Raw genomic sequence first — 21,652 nt, forward strand, 5'->3', positions numbered from 1 at the left:
CAAGCACCGTTGCTCCAGTCAGCGGTGCAGCTCTGGCAGACATCAATTGTCAAAAGAAGAATAAGACCACCAGCCGAGGCCCTGCTTTGGGCATATGCCGTCTGAAGCACATAAATTGTAATGTGCTGGGCTCTCCGCTGATAATAGATGTCCCAGCCAGACGGGGGCAAAAAGATGGATATGAAAAGCCATTTTCTAACTGCTGATACAGATTCATGAATCTTTTTCGAGAGTTCTTCAATGTGCCATTAAGCAAGACGCGTCTGCCTCTTATGGATTAGACTTGAAGAACCTTTGTGCATTGTTTTTCTTTTTTGTTGACGTAAGTCGCTTTTACCGTTTTAATCAGCTCAGCAAAAAAATCATGACACAAAGAAAATCCTATAAATGTCTTATCTATAATACATACATTTGCTGTACATGATTCTCATGGGCCCTCGCTGACAGAAGTGTGTTGAAACTTTAATCTCTAACGTAAAGTCAGCATCACAATGCAAGAGTCTGAGTTGTGCTCGATGCCTCAGGACTGTGTGTGGGTGGGAAAGAGCTTCCCTGTGTGATAAATACTGTCTGGTACTATCTTTTGAAAATCCTCCAGTGCCTTGTGCTGAGTACGTACTTGCTCTCTTCAAAAGTGCATCGCTGCATCACACCAGATGTAACGGCAGGAACTCTTTTTAAACTCAGTATCTCGTATACTGCTACCTAGAGAGCTGCGCCTCTTAAAATAGCTCATTTATATCTTTTGTATATTATTGGTTAAATGGCAGTATAATGTGAAAGTGGGGTCATTTAATAGTGAATCCACAGGGAATTTGCAGCTGCGCTCAGCTTTATGGGGCTTAAAGCCATAACTTCTACTGTTTTAGTTCCCCAATCCAATAATGAGAGGACAAAACTCTGATATTAGTTGTAGGCTTATTCACAGAGGAGTGATGCTACACAACATTGCAAGTTGCAGGTTTATTTCCTCCACCAAGGAGGTTATCTTTTGATTGCTGTCTGTTTGTCCGACTGGACGATCGGGCCATTGACTTTTGTGGTGGATTCATTTAAGAGGGTGGATCCAGAATATTGTTATCACTTTCTTTAACATTGTGTTCATTTTTCAACATCTTTGTGGATTTCTCAAGAAATAATGCAGAAACTTGTCACTCTGGTTCAACTGTGTGAGAGCCTGGAGTGCGGTCGGGAGCATCTGATGGCTCCCCTGTACTAAAAAGTGTACGCCTGGCCATGAACACCACTTGAAGTCCAAAGCAAAAGTGAACTCAGTCAGCAACGAGCTGGTGAACATTGTGCAGCATTTACAAGTTAAAGAGCCAAATGTTTTTTTTCAGACAAACAGAGATAAAACAAGAATAAATATTGACATTTCATCCATGAGGTGGCAAGATATATGACTACAAACTAACATTGTTCTGTGTCTACTTCAATGATAACTGTTAGCTAGTACAATGCTAACAATATATATATATATTTGATTTATATATATATATATACATGAGTGACAGTCCTTGGACTGTCACTCTGACCGAATGCAATGTCTTAAATATTCTCTCAGTGACTTGTTATTCATGGTTGTGGCCTCGGAAACAAACTGAGTCTGAAGATCACAACAATGAGGCAAATTCAGTTCAGGGTATTTTCTTCCTTAGTCCGATCTTAAGCTTCACCTCACAGAGCCTGAGGGTGAAGAGGAGGACCCTCTGAACAGAATTAGTCTAAGTTCAACACTTCATTAAGTGCACTGAGACAACATCACTAATTTATTATTCATTACGGGGGGGGAAAGCATGAACGAAGCCTCAGAAAAAACAGTTTAAGATATTCTAAGTGCAGAGGTACAGCATGCACTATCTTGCAAATTTGCAAGTGTCCTTGTGTGTATTAAATTGTTAAATCAAAGCATCTCCACATGGGACTGTGTTCATTATAATCTTTATTACATTTTTCAAAAGAAGCCCTTCCTCAGGCTACGGACTCATGACGCAAAGCACAAATCCATTTCAATTGGATTTCTATTCAAATTATGTCTCTCCGCACCATCCACTCCTCATCAAAACAATAATTCATTAAAACCTAAATATAATAGTTAGATAGTGGAGTGTTCCAATATTTTCATGCTTTTAAATCATTCAGTTAATCCAGTGACTGCGATTCAGAGTTGGCACGAAATACAGGTCCTCACAATCTGTGTGGCATATTAAAAATAACTGAACCTAATTTGCACTCTCCGGCACTCGCACGTCTTTTGATTGGTTCCAACTTGACAACAATTTAAGGAAATGGCTTTTTAATGTGTCACTTCTAAGTGCAGAGCCCTCAAGTCAAGGAAAATGAAGTGCTGTATTTGCAATTGTATGAGGAAATAATGTAAAAGTTATTTGCAACACCTGAAATGGGTTTAGACTTTAGCCTTTCATGTCTGTTATTTTTATTGCCCTAGGGAGCATGTATAATATTTCCAACCAGTCAGCCTCTTTGAAGATAATCAACCTTTTGGTAAGTGTTAATTTCTCTGACTTGTTAAATACAAAATAAAGAAATAGGCTACTCTGAATTTAGCCATAATGCAACAAAAGGAGAGGCACCAACATACTGTCATCTCCAATTCTCACATTGATTGATTTTTGGGATTTCATATCCCGAAATTTAGAAAATGCTAACTTTTTTACAACTGATAATATCATATAGTTGTAAACTATAGGTGCGAATGTGAGTGTGAATGGTTGTTTGTCTCTGTATGTTGGCCCTGCGATACACTGGTGACCTGTCCACGGTGTTCCTCCCCTCTCACACAATGCCAGCTGGGATTGACTTTGACCTCCCCACGACCCTTAAAGGATAAGCGGTATAATTTGCATCTCAATTCAAGGGCTACATGCTTTGGAGGTAGCATTTGAAGACCGATTCTGAACAGTGGCCCGACTAGGCTGTCCCAGTTCAAAGGCTCCTTCAAATGCTGCCAACAAATGCATCCTCTCATCCACAGGTGGATCATTCTCGACCCTATCCTAGGATTCATTGCGCTTTGGTGACATATAATTTTTCAGAGGTAATGGCGCTGGCAAGAGATTTCCAGTGCTTAGGTATCACACTTCATCAAACAGCTAACGGTACGTAACTTCAACAGCAATAAGGGACAGACGAGCTGGTGACGACAATCACGAAAAGTAGATCAGACTGTCTAATTTTGGTTCGGCCTTTGTGGTGTACGTGGCCCACAAAGACCAATAATGAATGGATGGATACACTGTAGAAATGTGAGGGGTAACCAGAATCCTTACCATTCATCTTCTATAGATTCCAACATACCCAATTATATATCAATAACAATACCAGATTTCCCAACAGGGATTGTATCTTTAGCAAGGTAATAACCAAACCCTAGTCTGTTGACAAAGAAATCTCAAGTCAAGGTTGACTCAATGGTTTTTTCTGGAAATCTAATCTGCATCTCATGGCTTTCATCAGAATTCCCTGCAGTTGCAATGTCAAATACTATTCTAGGTTTCCTCTTTGGAGAAATATTAAATTAAGTCACAGCTAAGCCACATCAAAGACAACTGAGTAAAGTACATTAGCTGTTGAAGACTGTGAGGTATGGTTGAATGTTTTGAGTATAACTGTCACTCAAAACCAAAACCTGAACACATTAACGTCACACTGTGAATAATGCTAGTTGTATATGGCCATATGTCATATGTTGTAGGCTCACATTTTGTGAAATAGGATATTTTTTTCTTAGTTAGAAAATTCAAAACCGTTCTCAAGGGTTCTTTCATTTAAATTTGTTGCAACAGCTGCTGCTTTTAGTTTAGCATGAAACCCCAAAGCAAAAGTTAGCTTGGCTCACTCCAGCTAAACATTTCTAAAGGTACGTTTTATCCAGTTACAGTATATATTAGTTAAACCTGTACAGAAATCTGTAATTGTAAAATTGACTATGTGTGGTTTTATTTGTTAGATTATTTCTTGGTGTAAGCAACTTCCTGAGCACCTGACCTCACCATGCGCCAAAACTATGTTAAGATAAGCTAAGCTAATCTTAGCAGTAGCTTCATTCTTTGCAACAAGTAGAATAACAAACAATTATTTTAAAGCATCAGCATGTGAGCTTTCATGTAGAGATGAGAGTGGTATCAACCATCCAAAATCAACAGAACTTCCCAGCACACTGCAGAGCCCTTGGGCAGATACATTAGTTTTGTGTTATTGGTTCATTTGGTTCATTTGTTCTGCTTAATTGCAAATAAATATGCTGACATCCTTGTGTACATGTCACACTTGTATGAGTTATGAGTCTTTTACCAAATACAATACAGAGGGAGTGGAGATGATAAATACCTGCCTGTCTGAAATCACAGCAAACACCTTTATTTAAGTCAATCCTCTCAAATGCAGCTACATGAGAAACATAAACTATTCGTCTGAGGTGTGAATAACATCTGAAAGTGATGTTTTGGTATTAGTTTTCCCTTTTGCCCAGACTTGGCCTGAATCGCAGTCAGAAACTGTCTCTATCAGTTTGTCAATATCATAAGAATTGAGTTGTTTAATCATGAATATTGTATCATCTTCCATCTTTTAAAGTCAGACCTCTGCAGCTCTGTAAAATTCAGGAAACTCAGATACACTGATCAAAGCAGAGACCTGAAGCTCCAGAGGGAAAAAATCCTGCTGCTGTCATCTTTGAAGTCCCAGCGCAGGGTGTCACATCCTCCCAGGCTGCTGCTTGAACATATAGGCAGACAGTCAGAGAAGCTAAGTTTTCACAGGCGCTCTAATCTCAGCAGCCCTGTGAGCAGCCAAGGACTTTCTCCGCTGCATGGATGAGGCGGTGGCCTCCGCGATGCCGTGGTAGCTGTCCGTCTCCTGAGAGTCCTCGCTGTTCTGGGACTTGGTGCTGTCCTGCGAGTCTGGCTTCTGCCTCGATGCCCGGCTCTGCTCCTCCTTCAGCTCCACGTAGGAGCGAGAAAAGGTGTGAAAGATGGACGTGACGGGGAAGGCCATGAGGAGAATGCCACTCAGGATGCTGCTGAGTGCTACCACCTGGCCAGGGATGCTTCTGGGCACCATGTCTCCGTAGCCCACCGTGGTCATGGAGATGACGGCCCACCAGTAGCTCCCAGGGATGCTGGTGAACTCCTGCTTGGCGCCCAATTCGCTTTCGGCTAGGAACACCAGTGGGGAGAAAAGGGCCATGGCCACGCACAGGAACAGCAGTAACAGGCCAAACTCGCGTGTACACCTCCTCACTGTCAGACCAAGGGTCTGCAAACCCAAGGAGTGTCGGGCCAACCTCATCACGTAAAAGATCCGCAGAGCTCGCAGGACTCTGAGGACGAGGCCCACCTTCTCCAGGTAGTTGTTCCCTGACCCCACAGGTTTGCCTCCCACCGACAGAGAGTCCACGATGAGGGTGACGTAGTAGGGGAGGATGGCCACCACGTCGATGACATTTAGAGGCGTGCGCAGGAACCCACACTTGCTCGGCGCCTGAATGAATCTCAGCAGGAACTCCAGGGAGAACCAGGCCACGCAAACCGTCTCCAGCACGAAGATGTTATAGCACCTCTGGGAGCACTCACCCTGCGGAGAGAAAAAAGAAGCGCATCAAGACATACATCATTGGGGCTGTATTACATTATGCTGCAGCGATGACAACTCCGAAAGCACTTCAGATAAATAGGACACAGAGATGCAGAGTGAAGTCAGTAATTAAGAGTCTGTTTCAAATTCAAAGTTTTTATTTGATTGGTGGGCTCGGCATTGACAGCACAGGTTTGGTGCGTTTGATCTCAAAGCGAAAAAAGGTGAGTTTATTCTCTCACAGAACAAAACACAACAGAGAAGGTGCTGAAGGTTCACGGAGCATAAAGCAAAGGCTTTGATTATCTCATCTAGTAAACGTCTCACACATCAAACCGGAGCGATCAAGAGGTGAACGCCGTGTGAGCCCAACATGAGCTGTACTGTGGATTCTTAAAGCCACAGCGGAAATATTCTCTCCTTTACTCTTTTAATTATGATGTTTCTTTTATTAAGACTGCTGTAATAGGATTCATAAATATTTGAAAATATGATTATAAGAGATTACATGGTTATTAAGAAAAAGTCTCCCCTGGAGGAGAAAAAAAGTATAAGAATTTCTTTTTCTTTTTCTCTGCATCTACTTCAGGGTAATTAATGACTAGTCTGCCACTGGCCGCGTAATTAACATGGAATTCTCCTCGTCTTCCTCCATCAGCAGGTTACCGTCGTCGAACTCCCCTTCACTACGGGAAACAACAGCATGTGCAGATTCTGTGATATTGGGTTGTTAAATTACTGCAAGAGCAACATGCCGCTACCGAATTACCTGTGGTTTTATCTCCTGGGGCACAATCACCAAATGAATGATTCTTAATCTGTAAAAGTCTTTTAGTGTCTTTTGTGGCCTTTTCTTTTGCAGGGAATTAGCCATTTTATTGACAATGATCACCTCCTCCGTTGCAAATTGGGCTTATTGCCACCAAAGACGACTGTAATGATACATACAAACATACATGACCAAAGAATTGTCTCTCGTTTATTTGCAGGATAATTAGGTGTAGATTTATAAAAAAAATGGGGAAATTGTGAAAGCCCTCTGTGGTTGTATGCCTTGTATGCCTTCAAACAGTAGATATTCAGGCTACATACTTTTTCTTCAGACTCATATGAGGTCACCATGACCTTTCACCTTTGACCAATCAAATCACTTTCCAAGTCCAAGTGACAACTGGTCATAATTTTAAGAAATTCATGTCATAGAGGCCAAAAATATGTTTTGTTAGGCCACCATTGACATTTGACCACCCAAATCTAATCATGTAATCCGTGAGTCTATGTGAACATTTTTGAATGTCATTTTTGCCAAATTTGTAAGGATTCTTTGTCGGCTTTGTTACAATAACACATTCACAAGGCAAAAAAAATATTTTTGAGGTCACAGTGCTCTTGACCTTTGAACACCATAATCGTATCAGTTCAACCTTGAGTCCAAGTGAACGTTTGCACTAAATTTGAAGAAATTCCCTCAAGGTATTCTTGAGGTTTCTTATTCACAAAAATTTGAAGGACGGACAAACTGGAAACATTTACATCTTTCCTTATTGGAATGTCATGTGAAATATCTATTACTTAACCACCTCAATACATTACATTACATGTACAGACACTTTTATCCAAAGCGACTTACAATCAGTGTATTCAACATCTATGAGGGGCCATTTAGGGGTTCAGTATCTTGCCCAAGGACACTTCGGCATGCAGATGGAGAAGACTGAGGATTAAACCGCCGACCTTCTGGTTGGAGGACAACCACTCTAACCCCTCAGCCACAGCCAGAATACTTTCAGACTTAGTTCCCTGCTGCATTACGTGGCTCTCATGCAACAAATCCTGAGGTTATAGAACAACATGATGGTGTTAGAGAGATGGGGATTACCTCTCAAAGCACCATGGTTGTAAAGCTTCTCTGCAGGTGTGAAAGTGCACAACCGTGAATATTTAAGCAAACCATTCCCCTTAGTTATTTGCTCAGTCAACGGCTCTGATCCCCAGAGACATCATTCCAACAGGCTGCCTGCACAGGAAAGAAATCCTCTTGGAGTCAGTCTCATGCATTTTTAAGGGTATACACTCACTTAGCTTTGCACATTGCACAGTTTTTGCCCTTGAGACATCAAACTTGCTAAACCCATTAGGGACCATGAAAATCACTGATCGGCAAAGCTGGAGTTGCAGTCTTTCACGCGGCTGCGGATACAAACTGTAAGCTCGCAACTAAAATGATAGAAATTGGTAATAATATTCAGTAAAGGGACTTCAATCTGCCAATCACTTTTTGTACGGTGTAATGCCACCATTACTCATTTTATCTGACAGTGAAAGAACAGACGTATGGGTTGAAAATCACAAGCTCTGACAGATTTTGGTATTCCTTTCATACCCAGCCTTCAGTAAACATGACTTCAAAACTTTGAAGTGTGTTCTGACGCTGGATGTCAAAGTGCTGTATCGTCACCTCAGAGCAGCCTTACTTTTTAGCTTATAAACCTTCAAACTTGTGGGGCCCAATATTTTTGCACATAACAATTTCATAAAAATCTAAAGCAAACAAAATTTAAAGTGGAGTCTTGAGCAGCAGACATGTCCAGAGACTACTAGCAGCAGTTAGCCAGAGACCTGCAGGGCAACAGTGCTTAATGACCCAACACTGACCTTTGTCTCTAGCTGTGACGGAAAGTAAAATTGATTCAATGGAGCAGGGGCTTGTGGATTTGTTGGACTGTTGCTTTGGGCTAGTATATAACAGCAAAGTCCATTAACTGTGTTTTTGGAGAATAGAAGGTAAAAAAGTTGACTACCCATAAAAACACAATTGGACACAATTGAAAGTGTAAAGTGCAAAAAGTTTAGATTACGATCTTTTTCTAACTTTATCATTAGAAATGTCTTTGTAAGAGTTGGTCAGCACTGCAGTGCTCCACCTACACTGTATGTGTCCATATGGGGCTCACCCGGGAGGATTTGGCCTCTCGAGAATAAAAAATGTTTAAATTTGGTTTTCAACAATCAGCAAAAAGTTCTGTCCACCAAGTTTATTTCCAGGTGTAAAGTGCTGTATGCTGATATAGAATTACATGACTTGTCGTTTGTTTAACCTAATTTGTAAAATCAAGTAAGTGCTACTATTCAGACCACCTGATTATCAAAGACAGAATTACAGTCATAACATTTGGCAAGCTTCCGATTGAGATTTGAACATGATGTGAAAATGCTAATCAGTGGCACAATAGCTTTTTTGTATTATTTTTTTTAAACCTTCAACTCCTGTTTAATAGCATTTCTCAAACTAAACATGTTGGAATATGATTGGTGCATATACATTTATTTAAAAAAAACATCCCTCTGCATACTTCATGTCTGCTTCTAACGTTGTCACAATGTGCAAACCCAATACACTGATGGATACCTTTACTGAATTGATATTAAACCTGTCATACCAATGTCTGGAGCAAAGCTGCCACCGTGGACCAGCCCTCCAGAAGCCTCACAGAGCTGACGCTCTCAGCAGCCTCACAATACTGCGTTTTACTTTATTAAAGTTTATAGCAGTTCCAAGCAATCAATGTGTAATAAGAAAGTAGAAAATAAAATATAACTGATGTGCTGTTTGCTGCTGTTCTACCTGCGAAAAAGCAAAGAAAAGAAAATTGACAGCCTGGCCTTGTCCCAGGGGCCAAATTTGAAATGCCTCCACATCTAGATCTCATGGTTTATAGGAACAATCGAAGTTTCATGCTTTAGTCATAAATTGCACAATACCTTTCATGAATTTATACGTGCACCTGCATTTGGAAATGCACAGAACTCAACACACAATCACTGTAGTTACACACACGGGTAACCCATGGAAATAAAAGGTGAAAATCATTTACATTTATATAAGTTGTGATCCAGTGAGACGGATGACTGGGCTGAAAAGCAACCGAAAAACTTTCTTTATAAACACATTGTGACTTAACACCAGGCTGAACATTACAGTGTAGTTCTCTGACCACACCCAACCCCACCTATGTTGTACAACATTTTCACTAGTTGTTATGTTATGTACATTCCTAAACTGTGTCATTTTCTTGCCCTTATATTTTGGCTAAAATACCATGATATGATGATAAAGATGTGATTTACTGAATCACACAGATTCATTTACATAAGTAATAGGGAACTCCACAGGCCCCTGGCCAGTTGCTAACCTACGTAACTAAGCCTTAACTTTGGGCCCATACTCTTATTTTGGCATGTGAAATAATTCAGTAACTACAATGGCACTCAGTAGAGCGCAAACCTTTGACAAGGCCCAACAGTCCCTTTCAATTGAAACAACCTGCACCAAACCTTTTTCATCAAGAGCTATTCATTATTCCCTGGGAAATCAATGAAAATGTCAAAAAACGCTCCTCTGACAAGCAGGTAACACGATTACAGATTGTAAAGCTTCAGTTTGAGATAACCTTCAGCCAATTTGTACCAGAAGTTTAAAAAAAAAGATTTTGTTCTGCTCATATTTTCTCTTCTAGGAATGCCAAAAATATATTTATAGTTTATACAATATACTTATTATCCCAAGGAATGTAGATGTCACATCACCTATAGAAGTATGTTGTCTGTTTTCCTACTCTTTTTTTGCCCAACTGATGTGATACAACTGCAACTTTGTGCGACTCTAGATTGCTCTTGATCTGTGGTGTCAGTCGATCACTGAATCATCACTCTCCTGTTGCCAACCTTTTTGGGATGTGCAGAAGTATTTTTCCACTTATCCTTTTTCCTTCTCGCACCACAGCTCATGGCGCTGTTGAAGCTTCCTGTGCTGTTGCAGCACGACGCTCCGAATGTGAGGTGAAATCTTCTAACCACATGCTGTCATCTCAGAAAGAAGATGTGAAAGCCAAAACACATACATTTGCTACTGTCCAAGTCCTGACGGAGCTCACTAATTTCCACATGCTGACCAGTATGTGTCACACGTCTCCTGTCACTCTGCTCCACGAGGGAGTCTGTCTGCTTGTGAAACATTTTGCAACTGATACCGTCCCTTTCCTTGAATCTGAGCGTATTTTTATTGTTCTCTGTCAGAGGCTTTCTGGCTGAGTGCATTTTCCACTCCCTCCCTGCTCCCTCTCCGCCCGGCACAGCCTCTGATGTGCACAGAACCACGGAGGATCAAATTAAAAAGCACGCAATTATCCGTCTCAGCGATCAGGGGGACTCTGACCCTGTCACAGCTGAAGACAAGCATGCAAAGCAAACAGCGCAGGAAGCGACAGCTCACCTCTGATCCCTGCTGATACGTTGGTGTGGGAGTAATTCAATATACAGGCGGATTTCAGATACAGCGCCGGGTCTGATTTTGAGCGGCCTTCGACACGCCCAGGCTTTTAATAGATTTATTTACCACTCATTTGTTCACATCACAGGGCTCTACTGTGTGTACATGCGGTCTGTGTACTTGTTCTGCCGCCCGGCTCAACATACACCATCTTTTTAAAATACAAAACTCTGATGACTGCACAATAAAAATTTTAAGGTCAAGCCTGGAAAAGAGTATTTCCATTCACAAGATAAAATATGAAAACAAAGATTTAGCACTTGGTTGTGACTTTTATGTTATAAATACATGCTAATACAAAGACGAGGAAAGAGCTGCACTTGTTTTAAAAATACATGCATTTGCTGTTGTTATGATTGGAGGTTCTTGCATGTGAAGTGATAAGCTGCTGGGCAAGATGTGTTCAGTCATAAATATTTAAATAGACTGATACCAGTTGGATAAAGGATGGAATGGGCTCTATTACAGAGCAGATGATGTCACCGTTGAAGTAAAGTCATTCTATTCCTGCTTCTTTCATGTATAGATATCTGACTCATTGGCTCTGATGCTTCAGAATACTTTATGGTCTGGCACAGGCTTATTACCCATATGTCAAATGGAAATTTATAACACTTCACAAACTGGCAGCTGAGTGGCACTTAAAGAGAAGTACTTTGTGTTATCTGACTGTGTTTGTTGTTGCTCTGAGTGGCCACACAGGGAGCAGCATAAAACTCCGGCCAGTACAGAGAGAGGGGTAGAGAACAAAAAACGGGAGACCCTGAGAGAGGAGCTGAAGCCCCGCTGACTCTCTGCTGGTAAATCATGGTGTGAAATGAGTGCAAATGTCAAATGATTGTCAGTTTCGTTAAATTCGAGAAATGAACAGGAACAGCCCCCGAAGCTATTTGACTGTCCGACAAGCACTTCTGAGGGAGCACACTGGCAGTGGGAGCGTCTGCAGACACGCTGGTCCTGGTTCAGTTCTCCTCATCCGCTGCATGAGAGAGAGAGTCCTGCACTGAAAAAATGAAGTTCTGCTCCTGGCATCGACTAAACCCTGAATTTCATATTTATACGTGTTTTTTTCCCCCTGAATAAAAACGCTTTCACAGCCTTAAAATGGCTTAGATGTAACTCTACACCTTTGCCTCATTTAGTATTCGCAGATCTATGAATATGCAAATCAGACACCTCCATCTCCACCCACCCCTCAGCCACACGCCTGCAGCTGCAACTCTGCTCATCAAACACATACAAACCTACGCTTGCTTTCTGCTTTGCTAGTGTGTGACCGAGAATTAGGGCCATTTAAAGAGAAAACAAATATTCGTATTCTCGAAATCTCAAGAACTTTTGTTTCTTTAAAATAGCCCTGTACTCCGTCATAGCTACGGCACATTACAAAACTAGTGGTAAAAAAGGAGTAATTCATGCATGCTGCACATGTGCACAACGGAAGCTGAATCTGATGACAAGAAAATCATATTTTATGTAGTAATAAGTAAGTAAGTTATAGTAATAGATTACAGGTGCCTTCAGCTTGACCACATTATCTAATAGCTAATAATGTGCTGCTACCGTTGGTCCCACTCGCCGGCTGGGACATAGCTACTTCAGCTAACTTAGTACGATACTAATAATTCGCTACACTAAAAACCTAGATAATTGATGGAAAACACTACTTTGAGCCTTGGTGGAGGTATTTCCTCTCAGGGCGCCATTCTAGTTACCTGCAATAATTGTGCACAGCTGAAAATGTTGTTATTAATATAATAATGTTAGTTGCTATTGTTTGTCACTGCAATAACGTTGGTTGGCTGCTGATGACGTAGTGAGTGGTGTCCCAATTCCTAGGGAATAACTCCCTTTTGGCTCCGTTTGGAATGGGACCCTCCCAGCGAAGGGCTCTTCATATCTAGGGGAAGGGCCAAGAGAGAGGAATTGGGACAGGGCACAGTCGCCAATAGGATTGACTGTCTATTTTCAACCCTATGACAGACTGATGACCTGCCAATGGTATATCCTGCCACTTACCCAGTGCATGATGGGAAAATTTCTCCCACATCTTTAAAAATTCAAAAATCTGTGAGTCTGACAGTTGGGTTTGAGATTATTACAAGTAACCAGGGTGTCTGAGGATGTGGAGGCAGCACATCTGTTAGTTCAGAGAAACCTGCCTGAGGGAGAAATGAGGCCAGACAGAAGCAATTTTACACAAATTCTGACAAACAACATCAATAGTAATCTCAGTTTGTCTTTGCTTGTATGACCATGATGCTGAATCTTAATTAGATAAGCAGGTTAATAATCACATAAACATGATTTCTTTGTCTAGAACTTTTTAACGATTTTAATAAACTTAGCACTTGCCAATAATAAGAGGTCTATTCCACCAGAGCCGCTGAAATTCAATTTAATCATTTTGTAAATTTATTTATTTTTCAATAGTCAGGAAACACTGCTATAAATCACTGTTGGAGCTTTGGCCTCGACCCAACAGTTTTGCTGCTTGTCAATGTGTATTTATTACAGACAGTGCATTGGGGGGGGGGCAGGAGAGCTTCACAGCCACTGTTTTCTGTTCTGAGCTGTTAAATGTTCTTTCCACAAGTTTTAGCACCTTTCAGAATTCTGTTCCCTCTGAAAAATAATACACATTTAGCTCCTTAATGCACCAATGTTACCTGTAACTTGTGCTCTGCTAAAAGCTTGTGATGTGTATCTGCGCGTCTGGACAAACGTAATGCATTGTTCTGTGTGTATGCCTGATAATGGTTATAGCTGAATGGTAGGTCATCCATTCCAAACTACACAACAGAGTCTGTTACACTGTAAACACAAACATGGTTATTTATCCTGTTCTCTGCTGCCGTGACAACCCAAATCCCCCATGGGAGCCATTAAAGTTCAATCGAATCTATCCTAATCTAAAGTACCATCAATATTGATGGCTGTTGACTGAGTAGTGTGTGCTCTCACCCTCATGGTTCACCTCTGTAAAAGGCAATGGAAATTAAGTCAACACATCCATTAAGTAACGGTAATCTGGTTTCAACACCTAGTTTTGGTTCTTTATGTCTTTATAAGTTTGCACAGGGTGTTTTTATTTCAAGGTGATTTAAGCTACATCCATACTGGGTTTTTGTGGCGTTTTCAAACGACAACCATCTCTTACCACACAAGCATTTTGGCTCCGTATCAGTTTTAATCCCCGTCCGTACTAACATGCCTGAAATTTCATATCACGTGACCACTCATACATTGGGCATACGCGTGCTGGTGTACACAGATTGATCAAATAATAGCTCATCTCCTACCCATGTTAACAGTAGTATTATTGTAAATGCAGAATTTAAATGCACAACAGCTATTAGCAAAGACAACAGGATCAGCAACGCTTGTTATTCACTTCACAAACTGCAATAACAATAATAATAATAGTCATTGTTGATTTTCAATCATGAATACTGACATCTGTAAATACACTTAAATATATTTCCCATATTATAACACTCATTCTTGCCAGAAGTGCCTTTTGAGTACTTCAAGCTTTATGTACTCATTTCTAGATTTTTTTTTTTGTTTTGTTGTTTATGTTGTGTTCTACATTGGTAGTCGAGGCTAATGCTGGTTGTTCTCTTCCTGAAGAGGGTCATGTGATAGGAGCCCGACGAATCAGCAAAGGTTACGTAGTGACAGAAAAGTCCCAATCAGCAAACAGTTGTGTCTACGCTATTGTTCCCAAACAGCTCAATTCCTGCCAGTCCAGACTAAAGTTTTTAAAGCAAAACGGGGCCAGCAGCGTTTCCATACTTCTCAGTCTTTAGCGGCTCTAAAACGTCCGAGTACTTTGGACACCAGGCTTATCCATTGGAGGTATTTTCAAACTAAAAGCATGGATGCAGTTTGGGAAGTTTTAACTATAACTATATATTTATAAGTCTGTACTGGCTGTTTTTATTTCAAAGTGATTAAGCAGCTGATTTGTTCCAAACAACTCTCACTGTTACAGTACAGAGCCATCAACATTTATGAGCAAGGCCACTGGATCTCAATTGGCCTGAGAATGATTCATGTAAAAAAAGAACATTTTGAATAATATCCCACCAAAGCGAGAACATTTGGACTTCAGTTGAAAGCTCAGTCTCCCGGCGCGCAAACTCCTTTACATGTTTTTGATTGGATTTTGGCACAGCTGTACCCCCACATCCCCGGAGAATCATCGTTCAATATCCTTCATCTTTCCCACACAGCAAAGTGCTTCCTTTGCGGTTGCATTGGGGAAAAATATATTTCAAAATATTGAATTTTGCTGGAAATTGTTTGAGTTAATGGCGGACTACTCCAGCTGAAAATGTTTACTAATGCAAACCCTTCGATGGGAACAGGAGAAGCATTTTCGAGAATCTCAGTCAATGCCTCTTCATGTGTCGAGAGGCCGTTCAGCTGGGTGTGCTTGCAGCTCTGCAGGGAGGAGCAATTAGAGCAGGCACAACTGGAGCACTTTTCTGTTTGCAGTAACCAAAGGACGGCAGAGAAACATTATTTCCCCTCTTTTCGTCTCAGTTTTTGTAGTTTTCTTAATTAAACTTGAATCCAAATTGCAACACATCCGTCTGTTAAATCTTAAGGAAGAAAGAGAGAGAACGGAGGCAATAAAAGCTCCAAGTTAGCCGCCGCCGTTGGAATTGGATTTAAACAAACAATATGTAACTTATGTACAATATTTAACTTTCATGCACAATACGCAGCAAACGGTAATGAATAATTGTGATCAATTATGAGTAACCACTAGAAACAATGGAGAGAGAAAAAAGCCAACCATGTACTGGAGTTAGGATGACTATTTGGATCCCATTCACATTATATTGAAATAAATTATTCAGTGTTGATTCAAACACATATTGATTGGGCTAAATCCAGGTTTAAAGCACCCACAGAAATACCGTCCATGTTAGATCGGTTGTTCTCAAAGTACTATCGGACAGCTCAGTACAGTAACCTAATGTGTTTTTTTTATTCAATAGTAAATATGAAAATATTGCTGATACTGTGTAGTTAAGCAACCTTTAGTTTATTTTGATTGACATGTATTAGCTTGTCCACTTTTTCCTGTTTTTGTGGAATGCTATACCAATATTTTTAGCAATAGCTTAAACCATGTTGTAGTGTGTCACATTTACTCATCACTCCATCTCTGTACATCATCTATCACATTTTGAAGCTGACAGCAGAGAAGGTTTGCTGGAGTTCTAGTATGAAACAATATTCCCACAGGGGTTTTGCGGTTTGTACAGGAGAGAAATCACTCCACGACTCACTGGGAATCATTCACCAGACACTGGATGAGAAACACAAATTATCACCACAGTGATGGATTGCACGTTTCTCTGAGCATGAACAGCAGTATGTCAACTCACAATCAGGAGAGATGAGTGCACCTCCTATTTTCAGCCTAGATGAAGACAAGATTCTCTCTCATTTCTCACAGCATTTGCACACATTTGTCTTCCGTCTGTCCACATCCTCTCCCTTCCCCTGCGATGATATATGGCTACGGTAGCGGTGTACTTTAAAGTGGCCGGGATTTACGTCAGAATGGATTGTTTGGGGCATGAGGAGAGTCACTGAAAGGTTAGATCCATGGCCGGGGCTGTAGCGGGAGATAAATGGGACAAGAACACTGTTTCCAAAGATGCTTATGTGAACAGAGTAAGCAATCCTGAGGGAAGACATCGACAAAACACTTGAAATGTTTAATCCCCTATTCATCCAGAGAGTTCGAATGGGGGGCCATAAAAAGTGAAATGCAATATGCAGCAGCTTCATTTTATTTTTTGCTTATCTGTGAGAGAAAGAAAACAGGAGAGAAAGGTCTCTCGGCCAATGAGTGCTTCTCTAAGAGCCACATTAGATTAGAAAGGCGGACTAAGTGCCTTCATTGCAGGCAGCTCCGCGAACACTGCTGGTTTCTGCCTGAACTTTCCTCCGGCTCATGTGACCAAATAAGTGGCCACTTCCTGCATTTAAAAGTGCGTTGACCTCATGCTTCCTGGTACATGTCTGACGGCTTCATATCACGGCTTAATTTATAGGCAAATAAAAAATGTTAAGATGCTTCTGGGCTGGGACTAATCTTTGTCAAGTGATCCCAGTTGGGCAGGTTGTTACAACCGCTAAGATTAAGTTTTCAGGCACAGCGGGTAGAATGCATCAACTCTTCTACATGTAAGGCGCTTAAACAGAGAAGTTTGTAAATACTGCTGGCCCAGTTTTCTGTTTGAAAACTCTGGTGATGCGTTATGGTCAGGACGGGCAGAAACTGAGATGTTTAGAGACCATGACATAGAAACTCACAACCGCTTGCTGATTGGGTCTCTTCAGTCACAACGTAGCCTTTGCTGATTTGTCAGGCTCCTATAACAAGACCCTCTTTTGATAGAAAACAATTGGCTACCAAAAATGAACGCAACATGGATAATCGATTACAAGCGTAGCTGATCCTGTTGTCTTTGCTGACAGCTGTTTAACACTGCATTTTAATTTCCGCCATTGCTGCTTCTCGTTTGTAGCCCAGCTCTCTTTGCAACTATCAACCAAATGCTTCCTGTGTACACTGTCACGTGCATGCCCAGTGTACGTAGGTGGTCACGTGATATGCTTTTAGGCATGTTAGTAGGAACAGGGATTTAAACAGATACTGAGCCCAAATGCTCATGTGGAGAGAGATGGTTTTATATTGAAAACGCTGTTTTCAAATAAAAACAGAGCAGTATGGATGTAGATCTAGTGTGTGCTACCGACCCAGCACCCACAGCAGACAAGGTCAACGTCGAGCTGGTGAATGTATTCTAGCATTTTACAGTTAATCAGTTCGGCTGTTTCCCTCGAGAGTTGGTAAAGACCAACGCAGAAAAAGTTCAAGTTTCTTTTTGTTGTTTATTGTATGTATATGGGGCAGTTCAGATGTAGCATCTAAAAATGCTTGGAAAACACTGGCAGTGCCACTTTCATCCTTTTATCCAACACACTTGGGAGATTGGGCTACTGTTGCTGTTATTAAGCAGCCAAAACCACTTGTCCAATTAGTAGTAAGTCTCACTGACTGAAAAAACTTTACCTTAACAACAAAGACGGAATGGAATTTCCAGCTTTACTGCCCAACATGTCTGTGGAAAATAAAATAGAACCTACTCTCATCTCGCTGGATTATCTCCATCAAACTGATCCAGGAGCTTTGTCTGGATGATGGGAGGTTCAAATCTTATTTCTAGTGGATAAAGAACAGCATAAGCTAATATTTTCCCATCTCTGTGCGTTACAGATGTGCCCAAAAATCCTCTATCACAAGTGGTCTCAGGAGACACGTTCAGGACACATTCTAATGCTAAGATGTGAACCCATGAACTTAACGCTGTCCTCTTATGTATCGGATCTCTCAAGACAGATAGATTTGAACAAGGTCGATGTGGCTTCCAGTTGGAGTATAAGTGCATCAACATTAGAAATAACAAATCAATGTTTCCCATTAACTATCTAGACTGTGGCAGTCAGCCATATTCTAATGTGGCCTGCCACAGTTTCAAAATTAACTCAAATAAATGCACACAGATCGTAGATAAAGATCTCTAACTTGGTGTGTGCAGCACTATTTCCCGCATGCTTGCATTGCACTATGGTCCATAATGTTTTTACTGTAAAATTGTTTTGTATTTATATAGTGCTTTTCTAGTCTTGATGACCACTCAAAGCTCTTTACAGTAGAGTTTTACATTCACCCATTCACACACACACACACACAGTGCATCTATTAGCAGCACTTTGTTGTTCTATGAGGGGCAATTCGGGGTTCAGCATCTTGCCCAATGCAGATGGGGAATGCAGATGGGGAAGACTGGGGATTGAACTTCCGACCTTCAGGTTGGAGGACGACCACTCTACCCCTCAGCCACAGCCGCTCCATGCAGACCTCATGGTTTCAGCTGCAGTTGTGGCATTCAATGCATTTGTTTTTCTTACGTGAGAACTTAAGTCACTCTGAATACGTTGCCCATGAGAATGACGTTTGGGAACGTGCACCCCATTGCCCAAAAGATTTAATTAATTCTATGGGAAACTCTGATGAATGAATGGAAAGGCACTACGTCTGAACGACCCTAAATGAGTAACAAGGTTGCCAACTGTTTGCCACACGTTCACTGTGGTGGTCGCAGACACATAAATATAAAGTATTTAGATATGAAAAATCTATATTTTTTTAAGAGTTGGTGGAGACCAAAACAACGCTTATCTGTTGAATTTAAGCAACTGCCAAATTAAAATGAATCCGTCAGTGTTTGTATATGTAGTAAATGTAAATGTATAAATGTAGTATAATAGCTAGCAAGTCAGTATTATAAAGCAGCATCTATTATGGTGTGCTTCTCTTCTCTCGTACTGCCAACGCTGGAGCCATAAGTCTCACAAAAGTACACAATATATTACAGTCAGGAAATGGGCACCTGAGGAAATGATCGTTTCATTAATTTCACTAGTATAGGGAGGATCTGTGCAGTTGTAAATGGAGGGCTATCAAAGCTAATGGATATTAGGATGCTTTGTAATAGAGGAGGATGAGTGGGTGTACTTAGCAAATGCAATTCACCAGGTTGAGCTGGATTCTCTCAGTTACTACAGCTACAGCTACTTCAATGCCTTCCTTGACATTAGCAGAAATGAAGACAGTGCAGGAAGTAGTGTCCATATATAAGTTTGCAGGGCCAGGCCAAACTCCTCTCCTAACATGGTAACGAGGAGAGGAGATGCTCCACAGCCAACTCTGTCTGACACCTCGGTACACAGCATGACTGCTGGGAACATAACAGTAGGAAATCATTGGACATTTTCCTTTTAAACTATTGTGAGAAAGTTTACTTTGTCTTTTTCTGTGTTTGATTCTTTTATGTGCCCACGGCCCAATTACCATCAATGTAAACAAAAGTCCAGTCACAATACTTCCAGGACAAAGTTTTCGTAAAGTGTCCATTAAGGGACTTTGGGATTTAGGGATGCCACTTTGTTTTAATTTACCATCTCCAGTGGCAGGTTGCGGTTTGCCTCCCTTCATTTTGTTACGCTACGTTTTTTTTCAAGGATGACACAGGCGCCTCATTATACCCATAAACCCTTGCGTTTTGGGGTTTCCTCCCATGCTTGTTTCGGACTAGCTGGTTCTCACTCCTAATGAACCACCCCCACCTAATGCTCTCTCTGTTTCAGCCGTCTCTGGGTGGTTAATTGGTGCCACAATGACTGCTTCCAGCTGTCCAGAGTTTGAGTCATAGTGTCTCCTTATTCAAACCTGTTGCTGCTCTGATTCAGATAATTAAAGTTACAGATTCATACAGGCGTGAAATGGAAGATGACATAAGATGAGACTAATCTTTAAGCTGGTCCTGAATATGCTTTTAGTCACTTTGCTTTTGTTATTTATGACCCATTTGAAGCTCACACACTTCATACAAACACTTAAGGTCATAGCCAATATAATTGATATTTAATATTATATTTTTCCCCAATAATGTAATGTATTACTTAGCTTTTTTTGCTGTTTTATGTGAATGTAAGACATCACTGTCTCTGTTCTTAGTGGTTAGCATTATCGCCTCACAGCAAAAAGGTTCTTGGTTCGAATCCCAGCATGTCTCGGGTCTATGTTTACAATGAACAGAAGGTGGAGTCTTGGCCCTGATATCTGCTGTCCGCACCAAGCCCGAAAATACTGGCTGTTGCCCCCAGAGGATAATCCGTCATTAGTAGAATAGGCTGCGAGATTATCAACATTTTACATGACTTTGGGCCTTTTTCTGTGACTGCCTCTCCTTCTCTTCTTGCTCATGATGAGACTCACTTTGAATGAAGCTGTCTTCAATAAAACAAACCCTAATACTGATATATTTATCAAAAGCAAATACAGCTAGGAGGTGTTTTTTGGGGGGGTTTTACATTTGGCTCCTACGATTGAGCTCCTCGTAGCTTGGTGAAGTGGCGACAGCTCCCGCTTCCTCCCGTTTTTCACTTTGGACACATTCGGGCTAGCTGTATCCACCTGCAACACTCAGCTAGGCTAACCATGTACCAGCTCCACTCAGAGCTTTATAAAGTTGAAAGTTGAAGTTTATGTTAATCTCTTCATCTAACTTCCAGAATAAAAGCAGAGATGTGTATTTCCCTAAATGTTTTCCCACATTCCCTACTGAGGTTTTGCCTTGTTAAAAACAGTCTTTGAACTGTAATATCAAAGCCATGAAATACACAGCATTTAAAATCCATTTGTTTAAATTAAGCATCAAAGGCAACACAAAACACTGCAAAACTATCCCTGAACAACTTTTGTTTACTGGTCAGCTTGTCTTGATCAGGTTTGGGTAAACAAACCTTTAACTGTACAGATTAAGATTTCGTGGTGACATTTGCATAATCATCATGTTACATAACAACGATGAGCTTATTTCATATTCATTTTGGCTTTTTTTCATAATTTTTCAAAGCAGGTCACAGAAACAAATTACTGCATGGGGAAAGTATCTGTGGGATTTTGCAAATACACACCATTCATTTAAATGTGTGTAAATGCGTGATCCCTTTTTTTTCCATCTTTGTGTCGTGTGTGCACTGCCAATTATCACATACATGGGAGAATAATGATCTGATTTTGCTAAGAAGGAATGTGCTGCTGCAACAGTGAGCGGAGTTACACAATAA

General features: G+C 40.9%; 1 protein-coding gene across 1 annotated transcript in view; it reads right to left on the reverse strand.

The window, feature by feature from the left end:
* Positions 1–1,924: 1,924 nt before the first annotated feature.
* kcng2 (potassium voltage-gated channel, subfamily G, member 2) overlaps positions 1,925–21,652 on the reverse strand; it is a 28,439-nt gene continuing 8,711 nt past the window's right edge. The window contains exon 3 of the mRNA XM_035181976.2: positions 1,925–5,595. Within this exon, the coding sequence (XP_035037867.1) occupies positions 4,768–5,595 (828 nt within the window). The 3' untranslated portion in view covers positions 1,925–4,767. The remainder of the gene's footprint in view (positions 5,596–21,652) is intronic.

This window comes from Hippoglossus stenolepis, chromosome 17, assembly GCF_022539355.2.
Source record: "Hippoglossus stenolepis isolate QCI-W04-F060 chromosome 17, HSTE1.2, whole genome shotgun sequence".
Classification (NCBI taxonomy): Eukaryota; Metazoa; Chordata; class Actinopteri; order Pleuronectiformes; family Pleuronectidae; genus Hippoglossus; species Hippoglossus stenolepis.